This window comes from Neolamprologus brichardi, chromosome 9, assembly GCF_056152115.1.
Source record: "Neolamprologus brichardi isolate AB-2024 chromosome 9, ASM5615211v1, whole genome shotgun sequence".
Taxonomy (NCBI): Eukaryota; Metazoa; Chordata; class Actinopteri; order Cichliformes; family Cichlidae; genus Neolamprologus; species Neolamprologus brichardi.
The window spans coordinates 9,327,089-9,353,441 of record NC_142112.1 but is presented as its reverse complement, the minus strand read 5'-3'; the positions used below and the strand labels follow the sequence as shown (position 1 = coordinate 9,353,441).

General features: G+C 39.9%; 1 protein-coding gene and 1 long non-coding RNA gene across 2 annotated transcripts; one reads left to right on the top strand and one right to left on the bottom strand.

Annotated features, from left to right (window-relative positions):
• Positions 1–226: 226 nt before the first annotated feature.
• Positions 227–11,565, bottom strand: LOC148101184 (erythroid membrane-associated protein-like). The gene is made up of 9 exons (XM_087845473.1): positions 11,533–11,565; positions 5,620–5,715; positions 5,223–5,312; positions 4,959–5,102; positions 1,617–1,764; positions 1,342–1,386; positions 1,211–1,237; positions 842–1,017; positions 227–595 (listed from the first exon to the last, which is right to left on the bottom strand). Exons 1-9 carry the CDS (start codon positions 11,563–11,565, stop codon positions 227–229), a joined length of 1,128 nt encoding a protein of 375 aa, XP_087701599.1.
• Positions 11,566–15,700: 4,135 nt separating this feature from the next.
• Positions 15,701–18,019, top strand: LOC148101183 (uncharacterized). The gene is made up of 3 exons (XR_015719540.1): positions 15,701–15,799; positions 16,753–16,807; positions 17,619–18,019. It is a non-coding gene; the product is annotated as an uncharacterized LOC148101183 (long non-coding RNA).
• The last annotated feature ends 8,334 nt before the right edge of the window (positions 18,020–26,353 follow it).

Here is a 26,353-nt window from a genome sequence, read left to right as displayed (position 1 = left end):
TGTGTGTTGGCCCTGTGACAGACTGGCGACCTGTCCAGGGTGTACCCCGCCTCTCGCCCTATGACAGCTGGGATAGGCTCCAGCACCCCCCGCGACCCTGAAAAGGATAAGCGGAAGCGAATGGATGGATGGATATGCTGCAAAGAATAAAATGATCAGTTATTAGTTGCAGATGTTTCTGTATCCAAGTCTTGAAGCAGTACTTTAAAGCACTTGATATAGTTTATCATTCTGTCATCGCAACAGGACAGATGATTAGTGGAGCCTCATTTCGTCCCGATTTATTTGTACAGGGGCTGAAGAACGGATGGATGGTGTCAGAAAAACTATCTGTGAATGTAAACATTAGCACTTTGGCATCTACGTTGTAGAAGGACAACAGTCCCTTGTCATAGTCGACATAGATTCCCACCCGGGACGGTCTGATGGGAACCGTCAAGTTGGTCGATGGTTCTGTTCTGAAGGCAAACTCGGAGTGATCCCGAAGGCTGAGAAACCAGTATCCATGGGCGGGGCTCACGGTGATTTTACCCTTACGGTTGATGGAGCGACTGGCCACGCCGAGGTCCCAATCAGTCTTCCCCCCTACCTCCACCTGTAAGAGGACATTAATGATTAATTTAGACATTGGACACCGAATTTGCCCCATATGTTAAAGAAATAAATTAAAAACACAAATTAATCAGTAATTTAGCAAATAGAAACACATAAAATCTTCTCACTAAACTCAAGATGTCACAAAGCTCCCCTTGCTCATGTCTCCACGTCCCCATCAGATGGACTGCTTTGTTTGTAGAGACTGAGAGTTTAAACTAAAACAGCTTGTTTCCATATTGCTTACCTCCCAGTAATGGCGCCCTGAGTTAAAGCCCTGGTTGGCCAGCACACACACTACCCGGTCAAAGCGTTTCGGGTTGTCTGGTACCAGCTGATGGCGATCTCCACAGTAAACCCTCTTCCCATCAGCTGAGACGGTGAGACGTGGGTGGGCTGTGGTGGGATCCAAAGTGATGTCGACTGACAGATACAGTGATAGAGCAACGGTTAGTTCCTCCATCCTGTAACAGCTGACTTGACTTGAGTTCGGGTTAAAGATGAATGATGTCCGGTAAACTGTAAATGCCAAAACGTCTTTGAAAGTTTCTAAAAACCTGCCAGTTTAGCTCGGGGCTCAAACAAAAGTAAACGCTAAAAGGATTTAAGTCCATACCTGCATATTCTTGAACCCTCCTAACCTCTGCAAAGAAAATGTGATAAATTGACTTCTTGACATTTTCTTCAAGTCATTAGAAGAAGAATATTAGCATGTAAAGAACTGTGTGCTGTCATTAAAACACTTACTCAGGTTGGGTCTAGATAACGACTGGATTGATGACGATTGCTGACCTACCAGTACGGAGAGACACATTTTTGTAATGTTCAGTTAATATTTGATGTTTGTTAATGAAAACATGATCATGCAGAGTTTGAACTTGGTGGATGGGCTTTTTTTGGCTACGTTGCTGTTGTACAGACGTTCCACTGAGTTGCAAAGGTTTACAGACACTATTTGCTCTTTTGAATCTTCAACATGACTTTACTGCCCAGTTTAACTTGAGGTGGGAATGAAGACTTACAGATTTCTGGCAGTACTCGCAGCTCTTTGTGAAACTGCTCCATCATCTGATTGACGGACCTGAGAATCACACCTGACGTCAGCTGAGATGACACAGAGACTCCGGACCAGTTCTTAGCCGGCGGAGGTGCAGACAGGGAAGGGAACGTCTGCAGGGGGATAGGAATGTCATAAAGTAGGGATGCAACGATACCAATTTTTTCAAACCGATACGATACCGATACTTGGATCTGAGTACTTGCCGATACCGAGTACAAAAACCGATACTTCTACCACACACACACACAAATACAATGAATTGGAAGACAGGTTTTATTTTATTCTCTGCCGATAAAAAATAAAATATTAATAAAAATGACCACAAAAAAATTTCAAGTGAAAAATAAGCTCTTCTCTTAAATTATTGCAGAGTCTCCACATTGTAATTTAACAAAATATCACTGAACTATTGGCACTGTCTCGAGCTTTCAGAATAATAAATAAACACTTCTGTTTGGAATAAAATGAATACAAATTAGGTTTGAGAATAAAATAAACTTTGAAATTATTGCAGAGTGTCCATAATGTAAACAAACAAACAAAATAACGAAAGTATTTGGCTTTGACGAACTCCCCATCTGCCCGTGGATCATCAGTCCACTGTGCCGTTAAATCAAGGACTGAAATCGCACACACACTGCTTGTCTTTACCTCTTTAGAAAGTTTTGGCACCATTATCTCCCTGATGTGTGGGCGGTTGGGAATTTCATATCTCAGCTCGAGTATGCTGAGAAGACGGTGCAATCCTATGTTTTCCACGACCGGGATTGGCTGGTCATCCAGAGCAATAAAATGAGTCAGAGCCTCTGTTATTTTAACTGCCCGTGGATTTTCTCTTGACATTTTTCATCGCTTTTCCAAAACCTGAGTTAAAGTTGGCTGTTCCACACTGCTGACATTTTGTTTAGCCTAGCTACAGCAGCCTCCAGTTTCTCTTTTTTTACTCGTCTAACCCTGTGCCTGTTTAGCGCGGGATGTCCCCTAGTGGCCAATCTAAAAAACTACAACAAAAATGACAATCCACCCTCTGATTAATGAAATAAGTTAGTATCGGTTCATGGTATCGGTTAACTTTTACGAGTTAACCAATACCACATTTTTACAGTATCGGTCCCGATACCCGATACCAGTATCGGTATCGGTGCATCCCTATCATAAAGACATACAGTCTATGTTACATATCATGTTAATCACACTATATGCTCAAAGTAGCCAAATTCCAGTTACTTAGGGCCAAATAACAAATTCCAGTAATCACCGATTTCATTTTCATCGGCGGTTTAGGAAAAGGTCCACCCTGCTGCTCTCTCTTCTGCACCTCTCTCATGCACCGTCCTTCAAACTCATCCATGTACTCCTTACATGTTCACCTGTCTCCCTCTCATTGAACTCTAACCTTCATTCTCTCTTCTCTCCAGAACATATCTGCTCTTTTCCAGACTCTCGTCCATGCACTCCCTCCCCTCACTGCAGATTACATCTGGAAACATCAGTAGTTTCTGCTGGAAAGGTAGTTGGCAGTGGTTCCTGGAGTTTGCACCAAAAACCTCCCAGTAAATGCTTTGATTGCTAGCAGATTGCTACTGACTACCTGCTGGCTGAGCAGGAGTATAAGGTGTGGCACAAACTAGAAAAGTCATGCCTCAGCCACAGCCGATGTGTTTCAAAAGACACAACATTTAGTTTAAATCTTCACTTCAGCTAAACTACAGTGCTACAACATGCTGCTGACAAATGAATCACAAACTTTTTGCCAGCTGCTTGGGGATGCTTCTTTTCTAATGACTGGTCGACTGGTCCAAGGCTTGAGGAAGAAATTTCCCACTGACTAACAGCAACCTCTAGCAACTGAATGGGCTCATCAGCTTTATTCACTCGTTGCTGTTAGCATCACGAGCACCTCTACAACCCTCTCCTCCCTGGTCAGGTGTCTGCACCCTAACAAACGCTGCTTATACTGAACTGTGCTGTGAGCGTGACTGGGGCGCCCCAGCTTTTAGTACTATTAGTGACCGTGGCTCTCACAATTCTTAGTTTTATGCAAACAATAACATAGAAGCATCAGGAGTAGAGTGGAGAGTGGAGAAGACATTTTCATGTCTCCCAGCAGCTGGTGCCTCTAGCAAGATGAGTAATCCTGATCCAGGGTTTCACATCTCTGCATCTCAGTTCTCACCTCGTCAGTATATTCCTTAACTGGACTTAGAGCTACTTTCTGGGAGTAACTAGTGGAGCACTGCAAATGTATTACGTCCAGTGTTGGTCAAGTTACTTGAAAAAAGTAATCAGTAACTAATTACTGATTACTTCCCCAAAAAAGTAATCCCGTTACTTTACTGATTACTGATTTTCAAAAGTAATTAGTTACTTAGTTACTTTTTAAAAACACGATTTACAACCTGAATAGGTGATAAAGCGATAGATCTTTCAGCCCAATTCTACTTTTTCTGCATAATCCATCATACAAAATGTAATCAAATGGAAAAGTCTCTTTTTAAAACTTGTTTTATTAATTTTAATCTTTTAACTTTATGCATCAAGCAAACATTTAATTATATGCAACATTCTCTGACTGGAAGAAATGTGTTTAACATTGAAACCTATTTTCTGCACATTCCAGCACATAAAATATTTTTTGTTTACACTCAGTCTTTCAAATAGATGCAAGTAAAACATAGCAGAAAATAAAAAAAAGTCAAAGACTAGCGGTCCTGTTGCTCTATTTTCACCTGTAAAGCAGGAGTGGGGTAGGCGGAGGTTTACCCTGGTGCAGGTGTGCAGCGGTCAGTGGAAGAATCCGCGAGTTTCTCTGTGAGTTTCCCATTACGTCGTAGCTACTCGGTGCTTCTCGGAAGTTTAGGGTTTTTTTCGCTGTAAAAAGAAGTTTTCTTCCCACGCACAACGGACACTAATGTTTTTGTCACTTTTTATGGAATCAAACTCAAAGTAAGGTCAGTACTTCCACGCTTTAAACGCTGCACGCTCATACTCTCTCTGCACTCGATATATGATCCATTGTTGATCTGCACACAGCTGTTGTCACGAACATCGCACTCGCTTACGTCACTGTCATGAGACATTCTCGCAAAAAAATCACGGTTTTAGTAACGCAGTAACGCAGCGTTCCTACGGGAAAGTAACGGTAATCTAATTACCGTTTTTGCAATAGTAATCCCTTACTTTACTCGTTACTTGAAAAAAGTAATCGGACTACAGTAACGGGTTACTGTAATACCCATAATGCCCATCTCTGATTACGTCTGTATTATTTTATCTGGTGCCTCATTTCATTATTTCTTCATACCTTGAGAAAGAAGATGTAGTCCTCAGACAGAGCCAGCTGACTCAGTGCTGAGCTCCTGCGTTTGAGCTCAGCTATTTCTTCTTCCAACTCTCTCAGCACGCTCTGAGCTCTGCGCTCTGCCGCTCGAAGAGTCATCTCTATCACCTGGGTGCCACAGAAAGGGTGTGTTCACCCTTTCTGTGGGTGAACACATGCCTACAAATGTCTCGTCTGCTTTGAGACAAAAATAGTGTGTGCAGTATGATTGTCTCTGTAGTTGGTCACCTCCAAGACTTCAGCTTGGCAGTGCTCCACGCTGGAGATCAGCTTGGAAAAAGCACAAACGGCTCCATCCGTCTCTCTCTCTGCAGTATCCTGATTAAAGCACGAACAGCAACCAGCGGAAAAGTAGAAAAGAAGAATTCAGAGACAAACATAAATGCAAAATGTGACAAACGAAAGTGTATCTATTCTGTCATTTTCTTTTCTGATTTCATTAAACATGAGCAGCTCGGCCACATGAATACAAACAGTTTTTAAGTGTCAGCTAAAGATCTCTGCTCTCTGATTGGCTTCTGGAACAATGTAGCATGCTATCTTAACAAAACAAACAAACAAAGTGCACGTGTAAGAGGAATAAACACATACGATCCTGCAGTCGTGTTGACACCACATCACTCACCTTTATCTCTCGCAGCGAGCTGTGCACCTCCTCCACTTTTCTCTCTCTCTCACTGATGAGCTCCTTCAGCTCCGCCTCAGTAAGGCCTAACTGAGCCTGTATGAGACAGAAAACACACACTGTGTCTAATAACCAATGCATTAAACATGCTCTGCTGCAGGTGCATGTTTATATACAATTAGATGCACAGTTTGTTTGTCAATGACAGTTGACTTTGATTTAAAATCAACTGACAAACACTGAATATATGATTGAAGTGCAGATCTTCAGCTTTAATTCAGGGCTTTCAGGTATCTGTGTTACTGCTGATAGACGTCGTGTGAATTCTGATGATTGAGAGCGAACATGATTGGATAATGGGCCAAAGCAAAAGCAACCGAAGAGTTTATCAAGATAAAGAAATGGGATATTATAACAAAGTCAGTCAGCCTAACTCAACTCTATAGAGCCGCTTATTGAATACAAACTGAAGGCACAGGGACACACGAACAAGCAGCAGCTGGAGATGGTTACAGTTCAGGGTTCGAAACATCAGGAAGCCGTTTTTCATTAAAATATTAAATACAAGTCTTATATTTAAATTAGGGATTCAATTCAATTTTATTTATATAGCGCCAAATCACAACAAAAGTCGCCTCAAGGCGCTTCATAGATACAGAGAAAAACCCAACAATCATATGACCCCCGATGAGCAAGCACTTTGGCGACAGTGGGAAGGAAAAACTCCCTTTTAACAGGAAGAAACCTCCGGCAGAACCAGGCTCAGGGAGGGGCGGCCATCTGCTGCGACCGGTTGGGGTGAGAGAAGGAAGACAGGATAAAAGACATGCTGTGGAAGAGAGACAGAGATTAATAACAGATATGATTCAATACAGAGAGGTCTGTTAATACATAGTGAGCGAGAAAGGTGACTGGAAAGGAAAAACTCAATGCATCATGGGAATCCCCCGGCAGCCTACATCTATTGCAGCATAACTAAGGGAGGATTCAGGGTCACCTGGTCCAGCCCTAACTATATGCTTTAGCAAAAAGGAAAGTTTTAAGCCTAATCTTAAAAGTAGAGATAGTGTCTGTCTCCCGAATCCAAACTGGAAGCTGGTTCCACAGAAGAGGGGCCTGAAAACTGAAGGCTCTGCCTCCCATTCTACTTTTAAATACTCTAGGAACAACAAGTAGGCCTGCAGAGCGGGAGCGAAGTGCTCTAATAGGGTGATATGGTACTACAAGGTCATTAAGATAAGATGGGGCCTGATTATTTAAGACCTTGTATGTGAGGAGCAGGATTTTGAATTCAATTCTGGATTTAACAGGAAGCCAATGAAGGGAAGCCAAAACAGGAGAAATCTGCTCTCTCTTTCTAGTCCCTGTCAGGACTCTTGCTGCAGCATTTTGGATTAGCTGAAGGCTTTTCAGTGAGTTTTTTGGACATCCTGATAATAATGAATTGCAGTAGTCCAGCCTGGAAGTAATAAATGCATGAACTAGTTTTTCAGCGTCACTCTGAGACAGGATATTTCTAATTTTAGAGATGTTGCGCAAATGGAAGAACGCAGTCTTACATATTTGTTTAATATGTGCGTTGAAGGACATATCCTGGTCAAAAATGACTCCAAGGTTCCTCACAGTGTTACTGGAGGCCAAGGTAATGCCATCCAGAGTAAGAATCTGGTTAGATACCATATTTCTAATCTTTTCAGCGCCGAGTACAATGACCTCAGTTTTATCTGAATTAAGAAGCAGAAAGTTAGTGGCCATCCAGGTCTTTATGTCTTTAAGACATTCCTGCAGTTTAACTAATTGGTGTGTGTTATCTGGCTTCATGGACAGATAGAGCTGGGTGTCATCTGCCTAGCAGTGAAAATGTATGCTATGTCTTCTAATGATGCTGCCTAGGGGATGCATGTATAATGTAAACAGAATTGGTCCTAGCACTGAACCCTTTGGAACTCCATAATTAACCTCAGTGTGTGAAGAAGACTCTCCATTTACATGCACAAATTGGAGTCTATTAGATGATACAAACCACTGCAGTGCAATACCTGTAATACCTACAGCATGTTCTAATCGCTCTAATAGGATATTATGGTCAACAGTATCGAATGCTGCACTAAGGTCAAGAAGGACAAGCACAGAGATGAGTCCACTGTCAGAGGTCACAAGAAGATCATTTGTAACCTTCACTAAAGCTGTTTCTGTGCTGTGATGAACTCTGAAACCTGACTGAAACTCTTCAAATAAACCATTCCTCTGCAGATGATCTGTTAGATGTTTGACAACTACTTTTTCAAGGATTTTTGATATGAAAGGAAGGTTGGAGATTTGCCTATAATTAGCTAAGACTGCTGGGTCTAGAGATGGCTTTTTGAGTAAAGGTTTAACTACAGCCACCTTGAAGGCCTGTGGTACATAGCCGATTATTAGAGATAGGTTGATCATATTTAAGATCGAAGAATTAATCAATGGCGGGACTTCTTTGAGCAGTTTTGTAGGAATGGGGTCTAAAAGACACGTTGATGGTTTGGAGGAAGTAATTATTGAAGTTAACTCAGAAAGATCAATTGGAGAAAAAGAGTCTAACTTAACATCAATGGTACTAAGAGTAGCTGTAGATAATATTACATCTGTGGGATGATTATTGGTAATTTTTTCTCTAATGATAAAAATTTTATTTGTGAAGAAGTTCATGAAGTCATCACTAGTTAATGTTAAAGGGATGGTTGGCTCAAAAGAGCTCTGACTTTTTGTCAGCCTGGCTACAGTGCTGAAGAGAAACCTGGGGTTGTTCTTATTTTCTTCAATCAGTGATGAGTAGTAAGCTGTTCTGGCTTTGCGGAGGGCTTTCTTATAAAGCAGCAAACTATTTCTCCAGGCTAAATGATGATCCTCTAAATTTGTGACACGCCATTTCCTCTCCAGATTACGAGTCATCTGCTTTACGGTACGTGTTTGAGAATTATACCACGGAGTCAGGTACTTCTGATTAGAGACCTTAGTTTTCACTGGAGCTACAGTATCCAGAGTCGTACGTAGTGAGGAGGTGAAATTATTAACAAGATAATCGACCTCTGTTGGGGTAGCGTTCAGATAGCTGCTCTGCTCTGTGTTGGTACAGGGCATTGACGATGATAACAGTGGCTGGATTATATTCTTAAACTTAGTTACAGCGCTTTCAGAAAGACATCTACTTTGATAAAGTCCACTCTCCACTGCTGCGTAATCAATTATTGTAAATGTAAATGTTATCAAGAAATAATCAGACAGGAGAGGGTTTTCAGGAAACACTGTTAAATGTTCAGTTTCTATGCCATATGTTAAAACAAGATCTAGAGTGTGATTAAAGTGGTGGGTGGGTTCTTTTACAATTTGAGAGAAACCAATTGAGTCTAATAACAGATTAAATGCCATGTTGAGGCTGTCATTTTTAGCATCTACGTGGATGTTAAAATCACCCACAATAATTATTTTATCTGAGCTCAGAACTAAATTAAATATAAAGTCTGAGAAATCAGACAGAAACTCTGTGTAAGGCCCAGGTGGACGGTAGATGATAACAAGTAAGACTGGTTTCTGAGTTTCACAGCTGGGGTGGACAATGTTAAGCATCAGGCTTTCAAATGAATTAAAAGTCTGTCTTGGTCTTTCATTAATTAATAGACTGGTGTGAAAAATTGCTGCCACACCGCCCCCTCGACCTGTGCTTCGAGACTTCTGGTAGTTAGAATGACTCGGGGGTGTTGATTCATTTAAACTAACATAATCATCCTGCTGCAACCAGGTTTCTGTAAGGCAGAGTAAATCAATTTGTTGATCAATTATTAAGTCATGTACTAACAGAGACTTGGAGGAGAGAGACCTAATATTTAATAATCCACATTTCACTGTTTTACTCTTTGGTTCAGATGTGGATGCTGTATTGTTCTTTCTTTGTAAATGTTTAAGTTGTTTGTTGCTGGTTTTTAGTTTGTTTTTTGTCTTTTTGGAAGCAGACACAGTCTCTATGGAGATGGGTTTTTGGGGGGGTAGCAGGAGGAGGGAAGCTGCAGAGAGGCGTGTAAGACTGCAACTCTGCTTCCTGGTCCCAACTCTGGATAGTCATATTTTGAGGGGTTTTATAAATTTGTCCATATTTCTAGAAATGAGAGCTGCTCCATCCAAAGTGGGATGGATGCCATCTCTCCTAACAAGACCAGGTTTCCTCCAGAAGGTTTGCCAATTATCTATGAAGCCCACATCATTTCTGGGACACCACTCAGACAGCCAGCAATTTAAGGAGAACATGCGGCTAAACATGTCACTCCTGGTCTGATTGGGGAGGGGACCAGAGAAAACTACAGAGTCCGACATTGTTTTGGCAAAGTTGCACACCGATTCAATATTGATTTTAGTGACCTCCGATTGGCGTAACCGGGTGTCATTACTGCCGACGTGAATTATGATTTTACTGAATTTACGTTTACCCTTAGCCAGCAGTTTTAAATTTCCTTCAATGTCGCCTGCTCTGGCCCCTGGAAGACAATTGACTATGGTTGCCGGTGTCTCTAGCTTCACATCTCTGAGAACAGAATCACCAGTTACCAGAGTTTGACCCCCAGCGGGTGTGTCACCGAGTGGGGAAAAACGGTTAGACACATGAACGGGTTGGTGGTGTACCTGGGGCATCTGTTTAGGACTATGCTTCCTCCTCACCGTTACCCAGCCGCCCTCTTTCCGCAGCTGCTTGGGATCTGCCGGGGAACAGCTAGCGGGGCCTACGCTATCTTCGGCTGCACCAGCTACAGGGGCCTGGCTAGCTAAGGGTGAGTGAAGGGTGCGAAGCCGAGTCTCCAGATCAGTAATCCTGGCCTCCAGAGCTGCAAATATGCTACATTTGTTACAGATATCATTACTGCTAAAGGAGGCCGAGGAGTAACTAAACATCTGACACAATGAGCAAGAAAGTGCAGAAGGGACAGGTGAAGTAGCCATGGTGCTAACGAGTCGGCTACGAGCTAAGCTAGCGAAACAGTACAGAGACAGTGAGTGAATACTTTGGCTATAAATTAGGTAGTGAGTACACAGAAAGTGTGCTTCGGATGAAGCACGTGAAGATTATACTATGAAAAAAGAATGTATTTAAAAGTTGTTAATTAAACTACTAAGCAAATAAGCTACTCAGAAACACCACTGTGTTTGAGCAGGAACAGGAAGTGATACTATACCACAGAGCGAGCGAAAACCAAATGAAACTGCATTCCTCAGTTTCTACACACTTCAGACTGTACGTATTCTTTCCCATATTTCTGAAAGAGAAAAAAAATCATCCAATCAAAACCTGGATTTGCCCGGACCACCTGGAGGTGGCCGTACTGCTGATCTCAGCTTTGTGGACAAGCGTGTTCGCTGTCCAGCCTTTTCCTTATGGTGCAAAAGTGTTAAACACCATAAACTAAGGACAGAGTCCTTCCCACAACAGTCCTGAAATTAGGTGTCGTATTCCTGAGGTTTCCCTCCCAGTGGTCCATCCAAAACAAAAACAAAAAAAAAGAAAGAAAAAGAAAACAACAAAAGCAACTACAACTTAAAAAAAAAACTACAAACAAACAAACAAAACTCTTATTCCTGTCAACATCTTTCTCTTACACAACACATACTTCACCCATTTGGAGTTTTCACCCAGACCACCTCCAGGGACACAACCTCCCCACGGCTCCTGTAGCCGCTTTGCTGAGCTCAGCACCCATTGCAGCCGGGCGTCCCCTCTGCAGCCTTTGCTTCGGTAAAAAGTGCTAAAAACCATAAACCCAAAGACAGAAGAGTCCTTCCCAAGGACAGAAAAGTCCTTCCCACGACAATCCATAATTTAGGCGTCGTTTTTTTGAGGTTTTCCCTTTTTGTGGTCCGCTTGAAAACTCCCCCCAAATCAAAACAGCTCACCGTTGCAGATTCTTTTCCCATTTCTTTCCTCATAGTTCGTTAAATTCCTGCATGTGTGAGTCGCTGAAGGCCTCTAGCGGTTCCCCCTGTTTTGAAAACAAAAGAACGGTTGGACTGGGACAATTTTCCCCCAGGATGGCCAGTCACCGCATACCTGCGATTCAGCGAAACTCACGTGAGGAATCCTGTTCGTGACGCCAAATTGTCGTGGAAATGTTAACAATAACCTGCAACACACCCAGTGAGCTTGATTTGAAGTGGGTTTAATAAACACAATGTGGAGAGAGCATCCCAGTGACACACCAGGACCATCTCTGAAATGTGGCCACCACCCTTACATCTTATATACAGACACACAGACAAAGAACATCCTCAAACTCTTACATGTTGGCCCCTCTCATGGGGGGGGGCTATACCTCCTCCCTCACAGAGAGAATTATGACCTTGTTTTCTGCTTAGCCATCACCTAAGGATTTACATCCCTGATAAGCAGAAGGAGTCTCACTATCTGTTTAACGTCTCCCATTACAACGGCCTCACTGTGTTAACTTTCCACATGCATGTAAACTAGTGACAGGAGTGCTCTTACTATAGTAAAGTGAGAAAGTGATATTACTATAACTAATGTGATATGATTAAATATGTGATTAATACATGAGAAAAGAAATCTGCCACCACATGTTTTAGTGTTACTTTGTATCATAGTTCATACTCTGGTTCATTTGTAGTCTTAGTTATTCTGTTTTGAGTTTCTTATATTCCCTGTTTAGCGTCTTGATGATCAGATTCCCTCTTGTGTCTTTGGCCTCTGTGTCTCTGTGTGTGTCTGTGTTTATATATGTTGTGAGTTATTGTGTCTTGCTTCCCTCCTCATGTTTCACTCGCTTCCCCCCTGCCTGTTATGTTTCTCATGTCTCCTCTCGTTCCCTCGCTCCCTCTAATCTACCTTTCCTCCACTTCTTTGTCAAACTCATGTGTCAGTCTTGCGTTCCTTATGTGTTTTCTGTTCCCTCGTCATTGTACTTTGTGTTTGCCGCTGTCTCCCTAAGTATAGTGTTGCATTCTCCCTCATGGCTGTGCGTTTCCCCTGTGTGCCTCTTCGTATGTTTAGTTTATATATGTCCCAGTAAAGTTTTGCATTATTTGCCTTTCAGTGTTTTTGAGTTTCCCGTCTCCGTCTGCATTTTGGGTGTCTGCATTACAGCCGTCTATGACATTAATATCAAACCTCTTTAGTGCAAACAAGATACTTACTCCAGTGTATAAACTACACCTTGGACATCCATTCAAAAACACAATCATGACTGTTATAACTGTATGACTCTGATACAGGATATTGGACTGGATTATCAAATTTAAAGAGGTAATTGCAGGCTAGCCAACAAGCTACCAGGCTAACAGCTGAGAAAGCTAACAGCTGACCGAGGAAACAGCTGACTGAACCTACTACCAGTGGAACCAGATACAATGGGGCTGAAGAGGACTCCGTCAGCTGAGGAAGTCGGGGACATTAAAAGGTCTCTTTACTTCTTAATGGAGGAAATTTCCACTATCAGGTTGCAGCAGAAAAGTATCCTTGAACTTGTGGAGGTAAAGCTCCTTCACATCCAAAATGCAGAAAAATTACTAGACTACCAGGATCACATCACATTGTGCAACTCTCATAGACAACATTTTTACAAATGACATTAAAAATAAGACTGTAAGTGGACTCCTGATTAAAGACATAAGTGACCATCTTCCAATTTTTACCATCTATGATAGGAATTACAAGATCAATAAAGTGGACAGTAAAAAAGAGTACAGACAAGCAAGAACAGAAGAAAGAGTGAATGCACAAAGATTTAATGAAACCGAACTAGGGTGAAATATATCAGAAACAAGACGTTCATAGTGCGTATAATGAATTCCTTAGAATATTTACATTATTGTATAATACCAACTGTCCAATAAAGCAATATAGTAGGAAACATAAATATATGGGCTGTCCATGGATAAGAAAAGGTCTGCAAAATGCATCTATAAAGAAAAATGCACTATACAGAGATTTCTTAAGAAAGAGAACTGAAGATGCTGAAATCAGATACAAAAGATGTAAAAATAAGTTAATTAATATACTTAAATATAGTAAAAAAGAATACTATAAGAAGCAATTAGATATAAATAGAAATAATATTAAAAGTTTATGGGAAATACTGAACAGTGTTATAAAATGTGGGGCTGGACAAGAGAACTATCCCAAGTATTTAATTTGTAATGACCGTGAAGAATATAATATGGAGGTTGTGGCAATCTTTGGATTGTACTGATATTAATAATAATAATAATAAATTTTATTTATGAGCGCCTTTCAAGTCACCCAAGGACACTTTACAATAGGATCAAAACATAATAAAACAATGTCAAAATAAGAACAATAAAACAAAAAGCACAGGATAAAATTAACTAACAGTGGATTCACAGTGAATATGCAGATTTGAACAGATGGGTTTTGAGTTGGGATTTAAACATGGGGGAGAGAACCAATGTTTCTTATATTTGGGGGTAGAGAGCTCCACAGTCTGGGAGCAGAGCAGCTGAAAGCTCTGCTTCCCATGGTGGTGAGGCGGAAAGAAGGCACAGCAAGCTGGATAGAAGAAGAACGAAGTCAACGGGCAGAACAGGTACTGCTTAACAGGTCAGAAAAGTAAGGAGGAGCGAGGTTATGAATGGCCTTGAAGGTGAGCAGAAGAAGTTTGAATATTATCTGGAATTTCACAGAGAGCCAGTGAAGTTCCTGAAGAACAGGGTGATGTGCTGGTAGGAGGAGTTCTGGTGATAATGCGAGCAGCAGAGCTCTGAACCAGTTGAAGCTTATGGAGGGATTTTTGGGGGAGACCATGCAAAAGAGAATTGCAGTAGTCAATACAGGAGGTAACAAGACTAGACAAGATTTCTAATATTTACGCTCTAGCTGCCGAGCTTTGGCCTTCAATGCTCGGAGGTCAGAGGTAAACTAGGCAGCAGAGTGAGCAAAGGAAACAGAGTGGGTTTTTACAGGAGCCAGAGAATCAAGGACAATGCGTAGACAATTATTATAATACAACAAGAAATCATCAGGAGTAGAATAGGAGTCCGGAATCTGAACATTGTCCAAACTGGTAGTGAGAATGTTCATATCAATGTTGTTGATGTTGCGGAACGTGATGAGACGGGTTGGCTTGGTAGAAGAGCAGCAGAGAGTGAGGTTAAATGAAAGGAGGAAGTGGTCAGTTATGGGGATTTCAGCAGCAGAAAGATTCGAGGGAGTAAGACCAGAACAGCAGACCAAGTCCAGGGTGTGTCCTTTAGAGTGAATGGCAAAGTCGATAAATTGTTTAAATTCAGAGCCTTCGAGACAGGAGGAAAAGTCTCTGGTGAGCAGACGGTCATTATTATCCATATGAATGTTGAAATTTCCCACCAAGATCACATTTGGGGAGAGAGATGAAAGATGGGTTAGTAGATTAGCAAAGTCACTGAGGAAGACAGGGTTAGGTTTAGGGGGGCGGTATACAGTAGCTACACTGTAATCCCTAACAGTTGTTCTAGCTCATAACTAATAAGCTCATAACACTCAAATGTTGTTTTGTAGTTGAGCAAACTATAAAGTATTGAGCTCTGTTGGCTTTTATGCAACTTTAATTGAATAGGGCTCAATATTTTTTAGCTAATTTGTTTGGAACGCTCAAAAAGTTTAAGAAGCATATATTAGTGACGTTCTGGTGGGTGGAGTCTTGTCGCTCCCTCAGGAAAGCTGAGTCAGCCATCTTGAATTTACCTTGATGCGGGGAAGATTTGGCCAGCCCGTGTGGATTAAGAGTCCGCAACTTCAACCCACCACGACCACCACCTTATTTTTTTTTCATCAACTGCCCTAAATTTGGTAAGTCTAACGTGTTTTTGTTTTGTTTAAATTTAATTTCGATAAACATTCTTTTTTATTTTTTACTGGAAATATAGTCGTACTTTGTGCACAGTGAATGTTTGTTATAAATAAATTTGAATCCAAGTAATTGTAATTTTAGAAGTTTTCGAATGTGACAAATACGTAATGTTATTTCAAATTAGTACGGTGTAACGTTTTGGCGGTTTTCCGTGGGGGGCAACATTTCCCATAATGCATTGTATTCTTGCCCGGGAAGTTGACGGTGGCAGTTCTAGCTCCATGCGTTTGAACTTTCTACTAAAACTTTCTACTGTCCGTTTCTACCGGTTGTCGTATCCGCCGGTAATGCACGTGCGTATTGTGAGTATACTTATTTCAATAAGTGTCCCTGTTACACAGTCAGTAGTTTACGCTGTTGAGCTATGTGTGTGTGCTAGCATGAAGCGAACAATAATAAACAACATGAGTGTGTTAGCATGATGGTAATTAGGCACATGTTTGTATTTTTTCGTAGTCTCAAATGTGTGGTTGTGAGATAATCTCGAAATCCTTTTAACAGTTTAGAGGGGTATTCCACTAAGCGAGCTCTACAAGTCAAGGCTTGCGGAAAAATGCATCGCCTGATTCAGCCTAACATTACACACTGGTCGAACTCGGTGCTACGAACGAAGTTCAGCTAAATTGTTCGCGCTAATTCGACAAGGCTCAACCAGCCAGACTGAGGCGCCTCCTTGACACCTTTAAGCCAGACCCTATCGATCTTTGCTAGATAAATTGAAATGAAATGAAAATAAAGAGCCGCGTTCTGCTCCCAGGCTAAGAAAGAATCATTGATGCAGACTGTGCGGATCACAAATACTCCCTAACCTGTAATGAAATCCACGCGACCGTCGTGAGGGTGTCACCGCAGTTTCTCACACTGCGCACGCGCAAACACAAAGCACAGAGAAAAAACAAAGGGGAAAATAGGACGGGTAAATTTCAAGTTTGTTATTTAAGTTATTAAGCTTAGCAACACACCTATTAACATTAGTTTGAAACGGTTAACATTAACAGACTGAACTGGACTTAATAACAGGAGTGCATATAATCTTAGTAAATTATTGTGGTGAGTATCAGCTGTGCTGGGTATGTAAATCGGGCCATCCAGCTGCGGTGCTGATTCGACGTCACTGGTGCCAAAAATCCGGACAAATGTCACTTGATCAAGGAGCAGATCTGCATCAGATGAGATCAGCTGACTACGTGTGTGTGCTGTGCAAAAAATGTTTTTGAACATTAATAAGTCGTCTTTGTGCACATATTGTTTACAGATATCAGACTGCAAAGAGCGCTACAGAGAGTCAACATTTCACCAGTTGTCAGTGGGTGAGTTTTATAATTTGTGTCCTAATTTAAATAAAAAATAAATACAAAGAAACTAGAGAATTTTGCCCTGAGTTATTCAAAATTTTTAGATTTTTTTTGCAACAGAACAGACAAAATTAAATTACTGTGTGAACTTGTTGGCATAATTATGTTCCACCTAATTTAAAAATTTACACGCATTTTAAGTACAATGCATGTAAACAGTGCATTTTGAAAAGCCAAAAGTGCAAACAGGGCTGAAATGGTTTTGACTTTAATTGCAAATATTTTAATTGCAGGGGTGAAGTTGGCCCAATGGAGTGGAAATGCAAGTTGTGTTCTGCAACTTCAAATACTCGGGGACAATTATTTTGGCACTACACTGTATTGCATACCCAATATTCACGAGTGTCCCCCCTGCCATGTCTCTATGACAGTTGCATTTGTACTTTTCCATCATTCGAGGCAATGAAAGCTCATCTGTCAAGATCACATAATGATTCACATAGAGTTGATGCAACTGAAGGAGCATGTGGTTGTTTTATATGTCCTTTGTGTAACTTCACACAGCCAACACACATGGTAAATAACAAAAACAAATATCTTGGCATATATTTATTATTGAAAACATTTATTTAAACATATGTTTTGAAACCAAACCCAAAATAAGATTATTGTAATGCATCATGATGTATCGCCATATCAAATTAAATCGTTGACATTATAATCCTAAAAGAAACGTGCGACTTATGAAGATTCACACCTCTAATCAATAGCATGATTTGTGTCCTTGTGGGGCTGAACTCATTCTTGTATTATTTTTGTTTTGCAGTCAGCAGATGGTCCAGACCTCACTGACACTCCTGTGGCTCTGCTGACAATTGTCACGGATGACACTACTGATTCGGCCCTCTTCAGTCCCGAAAGCATCTGCATTGTCGTTGAGGATGAAATACTTGTGAATGGTCCCACAAATCTGGCTGAGTCATTTCTCCTGCTCTTTGGGTACATCTATGCACTAGACCTACAATACCCAAAGAAACTTGAGCTTACATTCACATTTATCCAGAAGGTTATGATGTGCCTTGAGGACAACAAACCACTGAAAGGGCGTCTACTGACGCTGAAGAATGATTTGTTCAATGAGTGAATCACTCAGAATGGACTACTTGTTGAGCTGAGTATTGAGGAAGCTTTTTTTGTTTGTTTTTTTCCTAATCATTTGGCTTTTCTACCTCACATTTAAGATGAATGACTGTTCAGTTTATGCACTATTCATGTTTAATGTTCTGTTGCCTAATACATAAATGCACTGCCTTGATGTTTGTTCCCTATAAGTACAGCAGTGGAAACCAGTACTGTTTTTTATGTATTTTTAAAAAAGAAAGTGAGCTGCAGCTGTCAAGGTACAGTAAGTGTTAAATGCCTCAATGTTCTAATAGCTGTAACTGCTGTTAATACTGAAAATGTTATTGAATTTTAGAATTGAGATGGAGACCCTTGAAGTCTTTTTCTCTTGTTTTATTTATGAAGCACTTTTTTATGAGTGAGCTCTGTTTGTGCCTTTTTAAAAGCACATTGTGTTTAATAAAAAGTTGTTAAATTGTTAGTGTTGTTACTTTCATGTTTTCTAACACTTTTAGCTGATTATAATTTACTGGGCAAACAGTTTAGAATTATTTGTAAGTGTATTTCCCACAGTATTTTAAAAATATTGAAGATTTTAAGTGTTATTTCCCATATTATAAGTTAGAAAATATGAAAAAGTTTGAGTTTATTTCCCACATCGTATGAGTTGCAATATGTAAAATATTTTGAGTGTATTTCACACCTTAATTAAGTTGAATAATATTGAACATTTTGAGTTTATTACTCCCTAATTATAAGTTGAGGAATATCAACATTTATGAGTTAACATTGAGGTAATTTAAGGCAACTGCAAATATAATTTTTATTTTAGTTAAACTTAAAACTTTTAAAAACATCACTCAAAAATTGTTGTGTAATCTGTTACACAACAATTTTTGAGTTCTTTGAACTTATTAGGTTTTACAGTGTATGATGGTGGGAATGGGTCCAGTCAGCTCACATGCAAGGCACTCACGGGAACTAAAGGTATCAAGATTAACTGGTGGGACATTCAAATGCTAGCGAAAGAAGATCGCGAGACCACCCCCACGACCTATGCAGCGAGGTTTAGAAAGGTAAACAAACCCCGGAGGAGTGGATTCATTTAGCTGAGAAAAGTCATCAGGTTGTTGCCAGGTTTCAGTTTAGCAGAAAAAGTCAAACTTACGGTCAGATAGGAGGTCTTGGATGAGAGGCCCCTTATTTGTCAGTGAGCGAATGTTTAGAAGACCGAAACTGAGTGGAGTATTTTCTTTTTTGCTAATCGCGGTCGGCGCCCTGGGCAGGTGGGCTAGAGATTGGTGGTTGACAGTCCGATCAGGGTTCCTGCGAGGGCGGCGAGTAGCAGACCAAAACGATTTAGTTCCATTGGAGTTATGGAAAATCATGCGGGACCCGCGATGGATGTATCTCCGGCGAGGCTGGAAAGTGATGTCTGGGTGGTAGTGGAGCTCCGCCGGCGACGGGAGCGACAGCTGCTCGCAAAGGTGCAGGAGCTCAGCGGCTGTATAGCGGAGCAGACCAGCCATAGGATGGTAGACGAGCGTCAGGAGAATCCATAATAGTGCCGACCAGCTCAGGAACATCTTGGGCCACATCTTCGATTATGTGGAGGAAAAGGAGCCGAGCCAGCCGGAGCGACGAACAGGTAGGCTAAAATAGCTCAAACAGTTAAGCTAGTGCAGCTCACTGAGAAGAAGACGTCAGAGCACATTCAGCTGAAATAGCAGATGTTGAGGACAAGCGTTGCAAATCAATCCCTGGCAGAGATCAATCTGGTCCTGAGTGTGAATGTCCCTGTTCATTCAAATCTGAATCCAAATAATCTAAATAATCGAAAATGTACCGGTGAGTAGCGGTAGCCAGGCGCACCAGCATTCACTCAAGCTAGAACCCAATTGATATTGATATGATAGTGGTTAAAAGATATAGTAAGGCTATTATAAAACCGTTTACGTACATCTGTAATTTATCATTTCAAACTAGTCGATTTCCAGACAGAATGAAAATAGCAAAAGTGATACCCCTATACAAATCTGGCAACAAACACCATTTCATAAACTGCAGGCCGGTCTCTTTTCTACCTCAATTCTCAGAAATTCTTGAAAAACTGTTTAACAACCAACTGGACAAATTTATAGATAAACATAAACTACTCACTGAGAGTACGGATCAAGCAGAATTCAATAGAATACATCACAAATTCCATAGACAAAAATCAATATGTGGCTGGGTTATTCAAAGACTTGACAAAGGCATTTGACACTATAGATCACAATATATTAATAAGAAAACTGGAACGTTATGGTGTCAAAGGGGTAGTTTTAAATTGGGTCCTGAATTATTTAAGTAAGCAGTTTGTGAAATTAAATGGTGGTTGCTCCTTATGTATGGACATTGCTTGTGGTGTACCCCAAGGCTCAGTTTTGGGCCCAAAATTCTTCAACTTAAACATTAACAACATCTGTAAAGTGTCCAAGGTATTAAAAATGGCTCTCTTTGCTGACGATACAAACATCTTCTGCTCTGGTGATGATCTGCAGAATTTATTGGATGATATGACTAATGAAATAAGTAAAGTGAAGTTCTGGCTTGATAAAAACAAATTATCATTAAATTTGAATAAAACTAAAATGATGTTATTTGGAAATAGTACTTTAAATACAATGCTAAGATTAAACTAAATGGTGTTGATATTGAAAGAGTCAGGGAAAATAAATTTCTGGGGGTAATAATAGATGAAAAACTGGAGAGCTCACGTAAGATATATTCATTCCAAAGTATCACGAAGCATTGCAATACTAAACAAGGCAAAGCAGGTATCACACGGGACATCACTTCATATTCTCTACTGTTCACTGGTTTCACCATACTTAAGCTTTTGTGCAGAGGTCTGGGGCAACAACTATTAAACCACATTACTTTCACTTTTTACTCTTCAACAAAAAAAAGCAGTTCGAATCATCCACAATGCAGGTTACAGGGAACACGCAAACTCACTATTTTTGCAGTCTGAAATATTGAAATTTGCTGATCTAGTGAAATTCCAAACAGCGCAAATTATATTCAAAGCAAAAAATAAAGAACTGCCAGATTATATTCAGAGTAAGTTATAATTTAAGGGGTTTTTGTAACTTCAAAACAGGGAAGGTACGTACAACAGGAAAAAGCTTTTGTGTTTCTGTGCATGGAGTGAAGCTGTGGAACAGTTTGAATATGAAATTGAAGCAATATCCAAACATAAAACAGTTTAAAAAGAGTTATAAAGATATGATCTTCTTGAGCTATAAAGAAAAGGGAAAATGTTGAAATTAAGTGAATGTCACTATTTAGAAAACTTCATGATGTGATATTATAGTATATATTATATCAGAAATCTGTTCACTATTTTTATTACAGATTATATCAGTAAGTGACTAAATATTGACTGATAACTTATGGCAAAGGGGTGGGATTAAATAAGTGTTTACTTCTTCCCTCTCCCTTTCGACATGTAACTGAATCAGAACAGAAGCAATATTGAAATGTATTAACTTTATTTTGTATAGTATTTTTTCTCAGATTTTCTTTGCTAAATGTACCTGTATATTGTTTACATGATTGAAATAAATTAACAAACAGGCCCAAATACAGGAGAAGGACAGCTGAGAGTGGAAAAAAATCACAAAAATAAATACTGCCAGATTTTCAACTTCGGTCTACAAGAAAATAAGAAGATCATGGGATTAGCCTCGATTGCACTTTGGACCTATTGACGGGATGCGCTCCGTCCCTTGATGCATGTACACTTTCAATTTCTGGTTGGGCTGCTTGGGTACAAAGTAAGTTTCATCATCAGATGATGAGCTTCATGTAAACATCTGCATGGAAACTGGATGCCTGGACTTCTCTGCTTACTTAGACCAAACCAAACCCTGAATTATGTTGGAAAATATGTGATGTTTTATGAAGGATCACATAAGAAACAACATTTTTTAGTTGTTTTTGTGAAAAAATAGTTTAGAAAGGACTTTTACATTTTCATAATATTCATGGCTGTGTGGTAAAGCTGACATGATCTCATTTGTAATGGTTCAGATTGGACACTGTGACTGGCCGGTTCTCTGCTCCAGACCACATGTTTGATACCCCTGGACCCATGCAACGAAGTATAAAAAAAACGTGTCCACACTTTGGCCTGTGAAGAGTGAAAGCAGATATACGGCACTGATATCGAGCCAAATGCTTCAAAGTGTTCCTTGATGATGTGATAAAGAAGTGGCGTTCCTCCTCCAACCACAAACAGGAAGCTCGTGAAGCGAGCAGTGTCAGTGCTTGTACGACACTCACCACGAGACCTCTGAGCAGGATGGCTGCAGTCGCACAGCTCTGCTTCTCCCTGCTGTTCACTCTCATCAGCAACATTCATGCAGAAGAATTTATCGTCATAAAAGAAGAAGGACGCTCTTTACAGTTCAAGCTCCCAGATCAAAACAGCTCCTGCATCACCTCCAGACGTGTTGGTGAAGATACTCTGGTCCTGTGGAACATCTCTGACCCCTGGAACAGAAACTTCACAGTACATGAAGACCTGACAGGACGACTCTCATTTCCTGAGACATTTCATGGTTCTCCTTCATTTACTCTCAACAACCTGACCCACTCAGACTCTGGACTGTACCAAGAAGTGTGCTGGACTCAGGGCAGCGTGACATATGAGAGAAACATCAGCCTGACTGTGTGTAAGACAGTAAGGAGGGAAGAATATATCACAAGTCCTGATGCCACTGTAGACGTACAATGTAAAGGAGCAGGTGAGAATCTGACGGTGCGTTGGATCAGACATGACAGTAAGTGGCGACAAGCCATGCTGAGTAGTTTCAAAGACATATTTTTGAAGGTGAATAAAGTCCAAGAAAGTTTCCTGGAGGTGAAAAACACATCACTTCTTCATGTCTTCAATCAACAACAAACGTCTTACATCTGCCTGGTGATGAACCAACAGCAGTGTGTGAGCACTTACTCTGTACGTTTGATCAAAGAAATAAAGCCTCGTTATGCTTCAGAGGGAGACACAGCTGTGCTGGAGTGTCCCTTCATGGACCCCATTCATGACCAGCCCCCAGTTTGGATGAAGGAAGCAGGTTCCTACAATACTGATCAAGAAATTGGTCGAAACTTCTCGCTGGTACTTCCATCACTAATGTTAAAGGATTCAGGTACCTACAGCTGTGAAGGTGAAAAAGTAAAACATGCGTACGGGCTTTTGGTGTGCCCTAAATTTGGTCCACCTTCAGTAAAGGTTTTCTCAGAGGGAGATGAAGTCACTATGAGATGCTCTGATGATTGGAAAACTAGTACTTCGTTCTTTATTAAGTTGATTCAAACAGAAGGTAACATTTTGTACGATGTTAAGTTCTGCAGTGACAATAGAATCACTTGTTCCCATGACAGCCTGATAATCTCTAATGTCTCACTGGAAGATGCAGGAGAGTATGTGTGTGCAGGTTTTAAGTCAGGTGAGTGTGTGTCAGCAGAAACATTTGTTCTGATCTACAGAGAGCCCTTTGGGGTTTACTCGACCTTCTACAGAGTCAGGTGGATACTGCTCAGCAGTCTGCAGGTGATGCTTTGTGTTGTTGTGGTCTGTGTGACACAGAAAACCAGGAGAGGAGAGCGGCTTTCAGCTCAGACACACACTTAATATGCTTATAATAATAATAATAATAATAATAATAATAATAATAATAATAATAATAATAACAATAATAATAATAATAATAATAATAATAATAATAATAATAATAATAATAACAATAATAATAATAATAATAATAATAATAATAATAATAATAATAATAGTAATACATAGAAGTGAAGAAATCAAAACAAAAACAAACAAAAATATTATTGTAGATATGAATCTGTGACCTGACTGGACGGTTCAGTCTCTTATATGATTATATATTTTAAACATTTTGCCTTTTTTATCTTTCGACTTAATTCTTGTTTATTTCTGCTCATATTTTATTTCAGTTATAATGATTATGTGCTTTTTTGTTTTATGTGATGTGATGTTTATCCATATCTCATTCATGTATTTCTCAGAGTATCATTTTGAATATTCTTCTGTTTCTATCAGTGATCAGTTCGATCTATAATAAATGTTAGAAACCAGTTGTAAATGTATTCGTTCTTCACTCTGATGTGAATCATTATCATCTCTCTTGGAAAATGTATTTTGTTATTGTGTTTAAGAGCAGATTCATTACAGCACCATGTTCATCTGCACTATATTGTTTTCATTGTTGTGAATAAACATGATTGTCTGATACAGCAAACACTTCATAATATGGACGTTACTGCTTTGATTGTGTTTTTATATTCTCCATTTTTGTTAGGAATCATTTCTGAAATAAAAATATCTAAATCTAATTTAACAGGCTGAACGTTGATGCTCTTCTGTCAATGACTCCATGATGATTTTACATTTTAATAAACACACAATCCTCATATTTCAGTGCAGGATGTAGAGCAGAGTATATCAGTCAACTGGATCAGAGCTCATCAGCATTTTGAACTTAATATGCAGCCAACACACTTTAACACGTGTCTGATGTAGAGTGAAACATATCATGGAAAAATGGAAGACGAGAGAAGCTGCACATGGTTATCATCATTTATTTATTCATTTATTTTTTTGCCTGTCCCATTTGGATCTTTAGCCATCAGAATTGTTGTTTGAAGGCCAAGAAAGATGCCATGTTGGTCCATTTGATTGACCTTTATTATAATTGTGTATTTATTTTATTTTATTATCGGTTGTTACAGACGGGACAGACATGACTGGGGGATAGGACAGGGAGAAGGAAAGAAGGAAAGAAAGAGAGGGAGAGAAAGAAAAACAGAGGGCAGAAGAGATGATGAGAAAGGGGGGAAGGAACAAAAAGAAAAACAAACAAAACACCTGGATCACCTGTATGGAGAAAAAAAACAGAAGAGAAATCAAACAAAGAGCAACATAATAAATACATGTTATCATCATTTATTATTATTTTTATTTTTCGATTTCTGGTGGTGGTAGAGTTTAAATTTTGGTGTTTTTTTTAATATTTTATTTTAATTAATTAAAATGTTTTAATGAAAAACTATGAATTTTTTTAGCGTTATTTTTTAAAATCTTTTTACTTGACGATAGTACGTTTACTGCACATAGCTTGGAGGACTGTGCTGAATCAACTCCGTTCACTGAGCAACACAAAGGCCTACCACACCCGGTGCACGGCATTGGTGCATGGGGGTCGTAGTGCAAGATGTAATAAAAGAATAGAGTCCAAATAGAAATGCACAATCACCAACTGCTGCACCTGTAAGAAAAAACAAACATACAACAGCTGGAACACAAAAATCTGAAAATGCACAGATACATAAATCAACAATCTTCTCCTGCAGCAGTCAAACAGTCTCGTTATCACACCTGCATGAAGCACTGTGTAAATGACGGCATCTACCACGTGCACGCGGGATTTCTCCTGCATTGATTGTTTGTGTGTGATAACAGTCTGAACCACAAAGCTGTACGTGAGCTCCACTGCAGTGGCTCGTGCACCGCTGCGTTCACGGTGGGACATATGTATGTAAAATGTTTACTGAAGTTAGTGAAACAGTGTTTGTAAGGACTATAAGGTCCATAATTACTGAGGCAGTTAGACAGTTTTGCAATCTTGGCTCAATACACACAGACACACACACAGACACACACACACACACACAGATACACACACACACACAAACACACACACACACACACACACACACAAACACACACACACTCCATTTTTATCTGTATCTAGCATTTCCGAGCAGCATGTCTTCATTATCTGTGTGTCTGCAAACACTCTGGTTTCAGTGGTTTCAGATCCATTTCTCTCTCATGTTGGTACAAATTAGTAAACACTTTTTATATTTCACTGTTTTTACGCAAGTAAGCAGCACGTTTTTATCAAGATCAATAAGCTGCTCGCAAACAAGAGTTTTAGTCAAAGGTAATGTAGTAATAATTAAACATTTTAGTATTATTTTCTGACTCCATGTGTTACATTTTGCCAACTTGTCTATTGGCGATAAAAAGTTAAAGTTAGACTGAAAGCGGGTTCAAGTGTCCAGTGTTCTTCATGTCATGATGTTGCAGTGCACTCACACAGAGGCTGTGGATGCTCCAACAGCACAACTGTGGTTTGTCACTGATATGTGAGACTTGAGTTTGTGCAGCTGAAAGCAGATGAAGAGGTAATTAAAAAAAAAAAAAAAGAATAAAACAAATGTATATTTTTATATCTATATATATATATATATGTGTGTGTGTATAGATATAAATTAGTTTGTGTGCTGCAGCAGGCCCTGTACTGATGAGGTCTGCATGGTTCCCTCATTTAGATCCAGGCAGACTTTGAGGTCATA

Coding starts and splice junctions, on each gene's coding strand:
- LOC148101184 (XM_087845473.1), bottom strand. CDS start 11,565: ATGAGGAAAGAAATGGGAAAAGAATCTGCAACG. Junction 5,313..5,619: donor GCTCGCTGCGAGAGATAAAG/GTGAGTGATGTG, acceptor TGCTTTAATCAG/GATACTGCAGAGAGAGAGAC. Junction 5,103..5,222: donor GCCAAGCTGAAGTCTTGGAG/GTGACCAACTAC, acceptor TGTGGCACCCAG/GTGATAGAGATGACTCTTCG.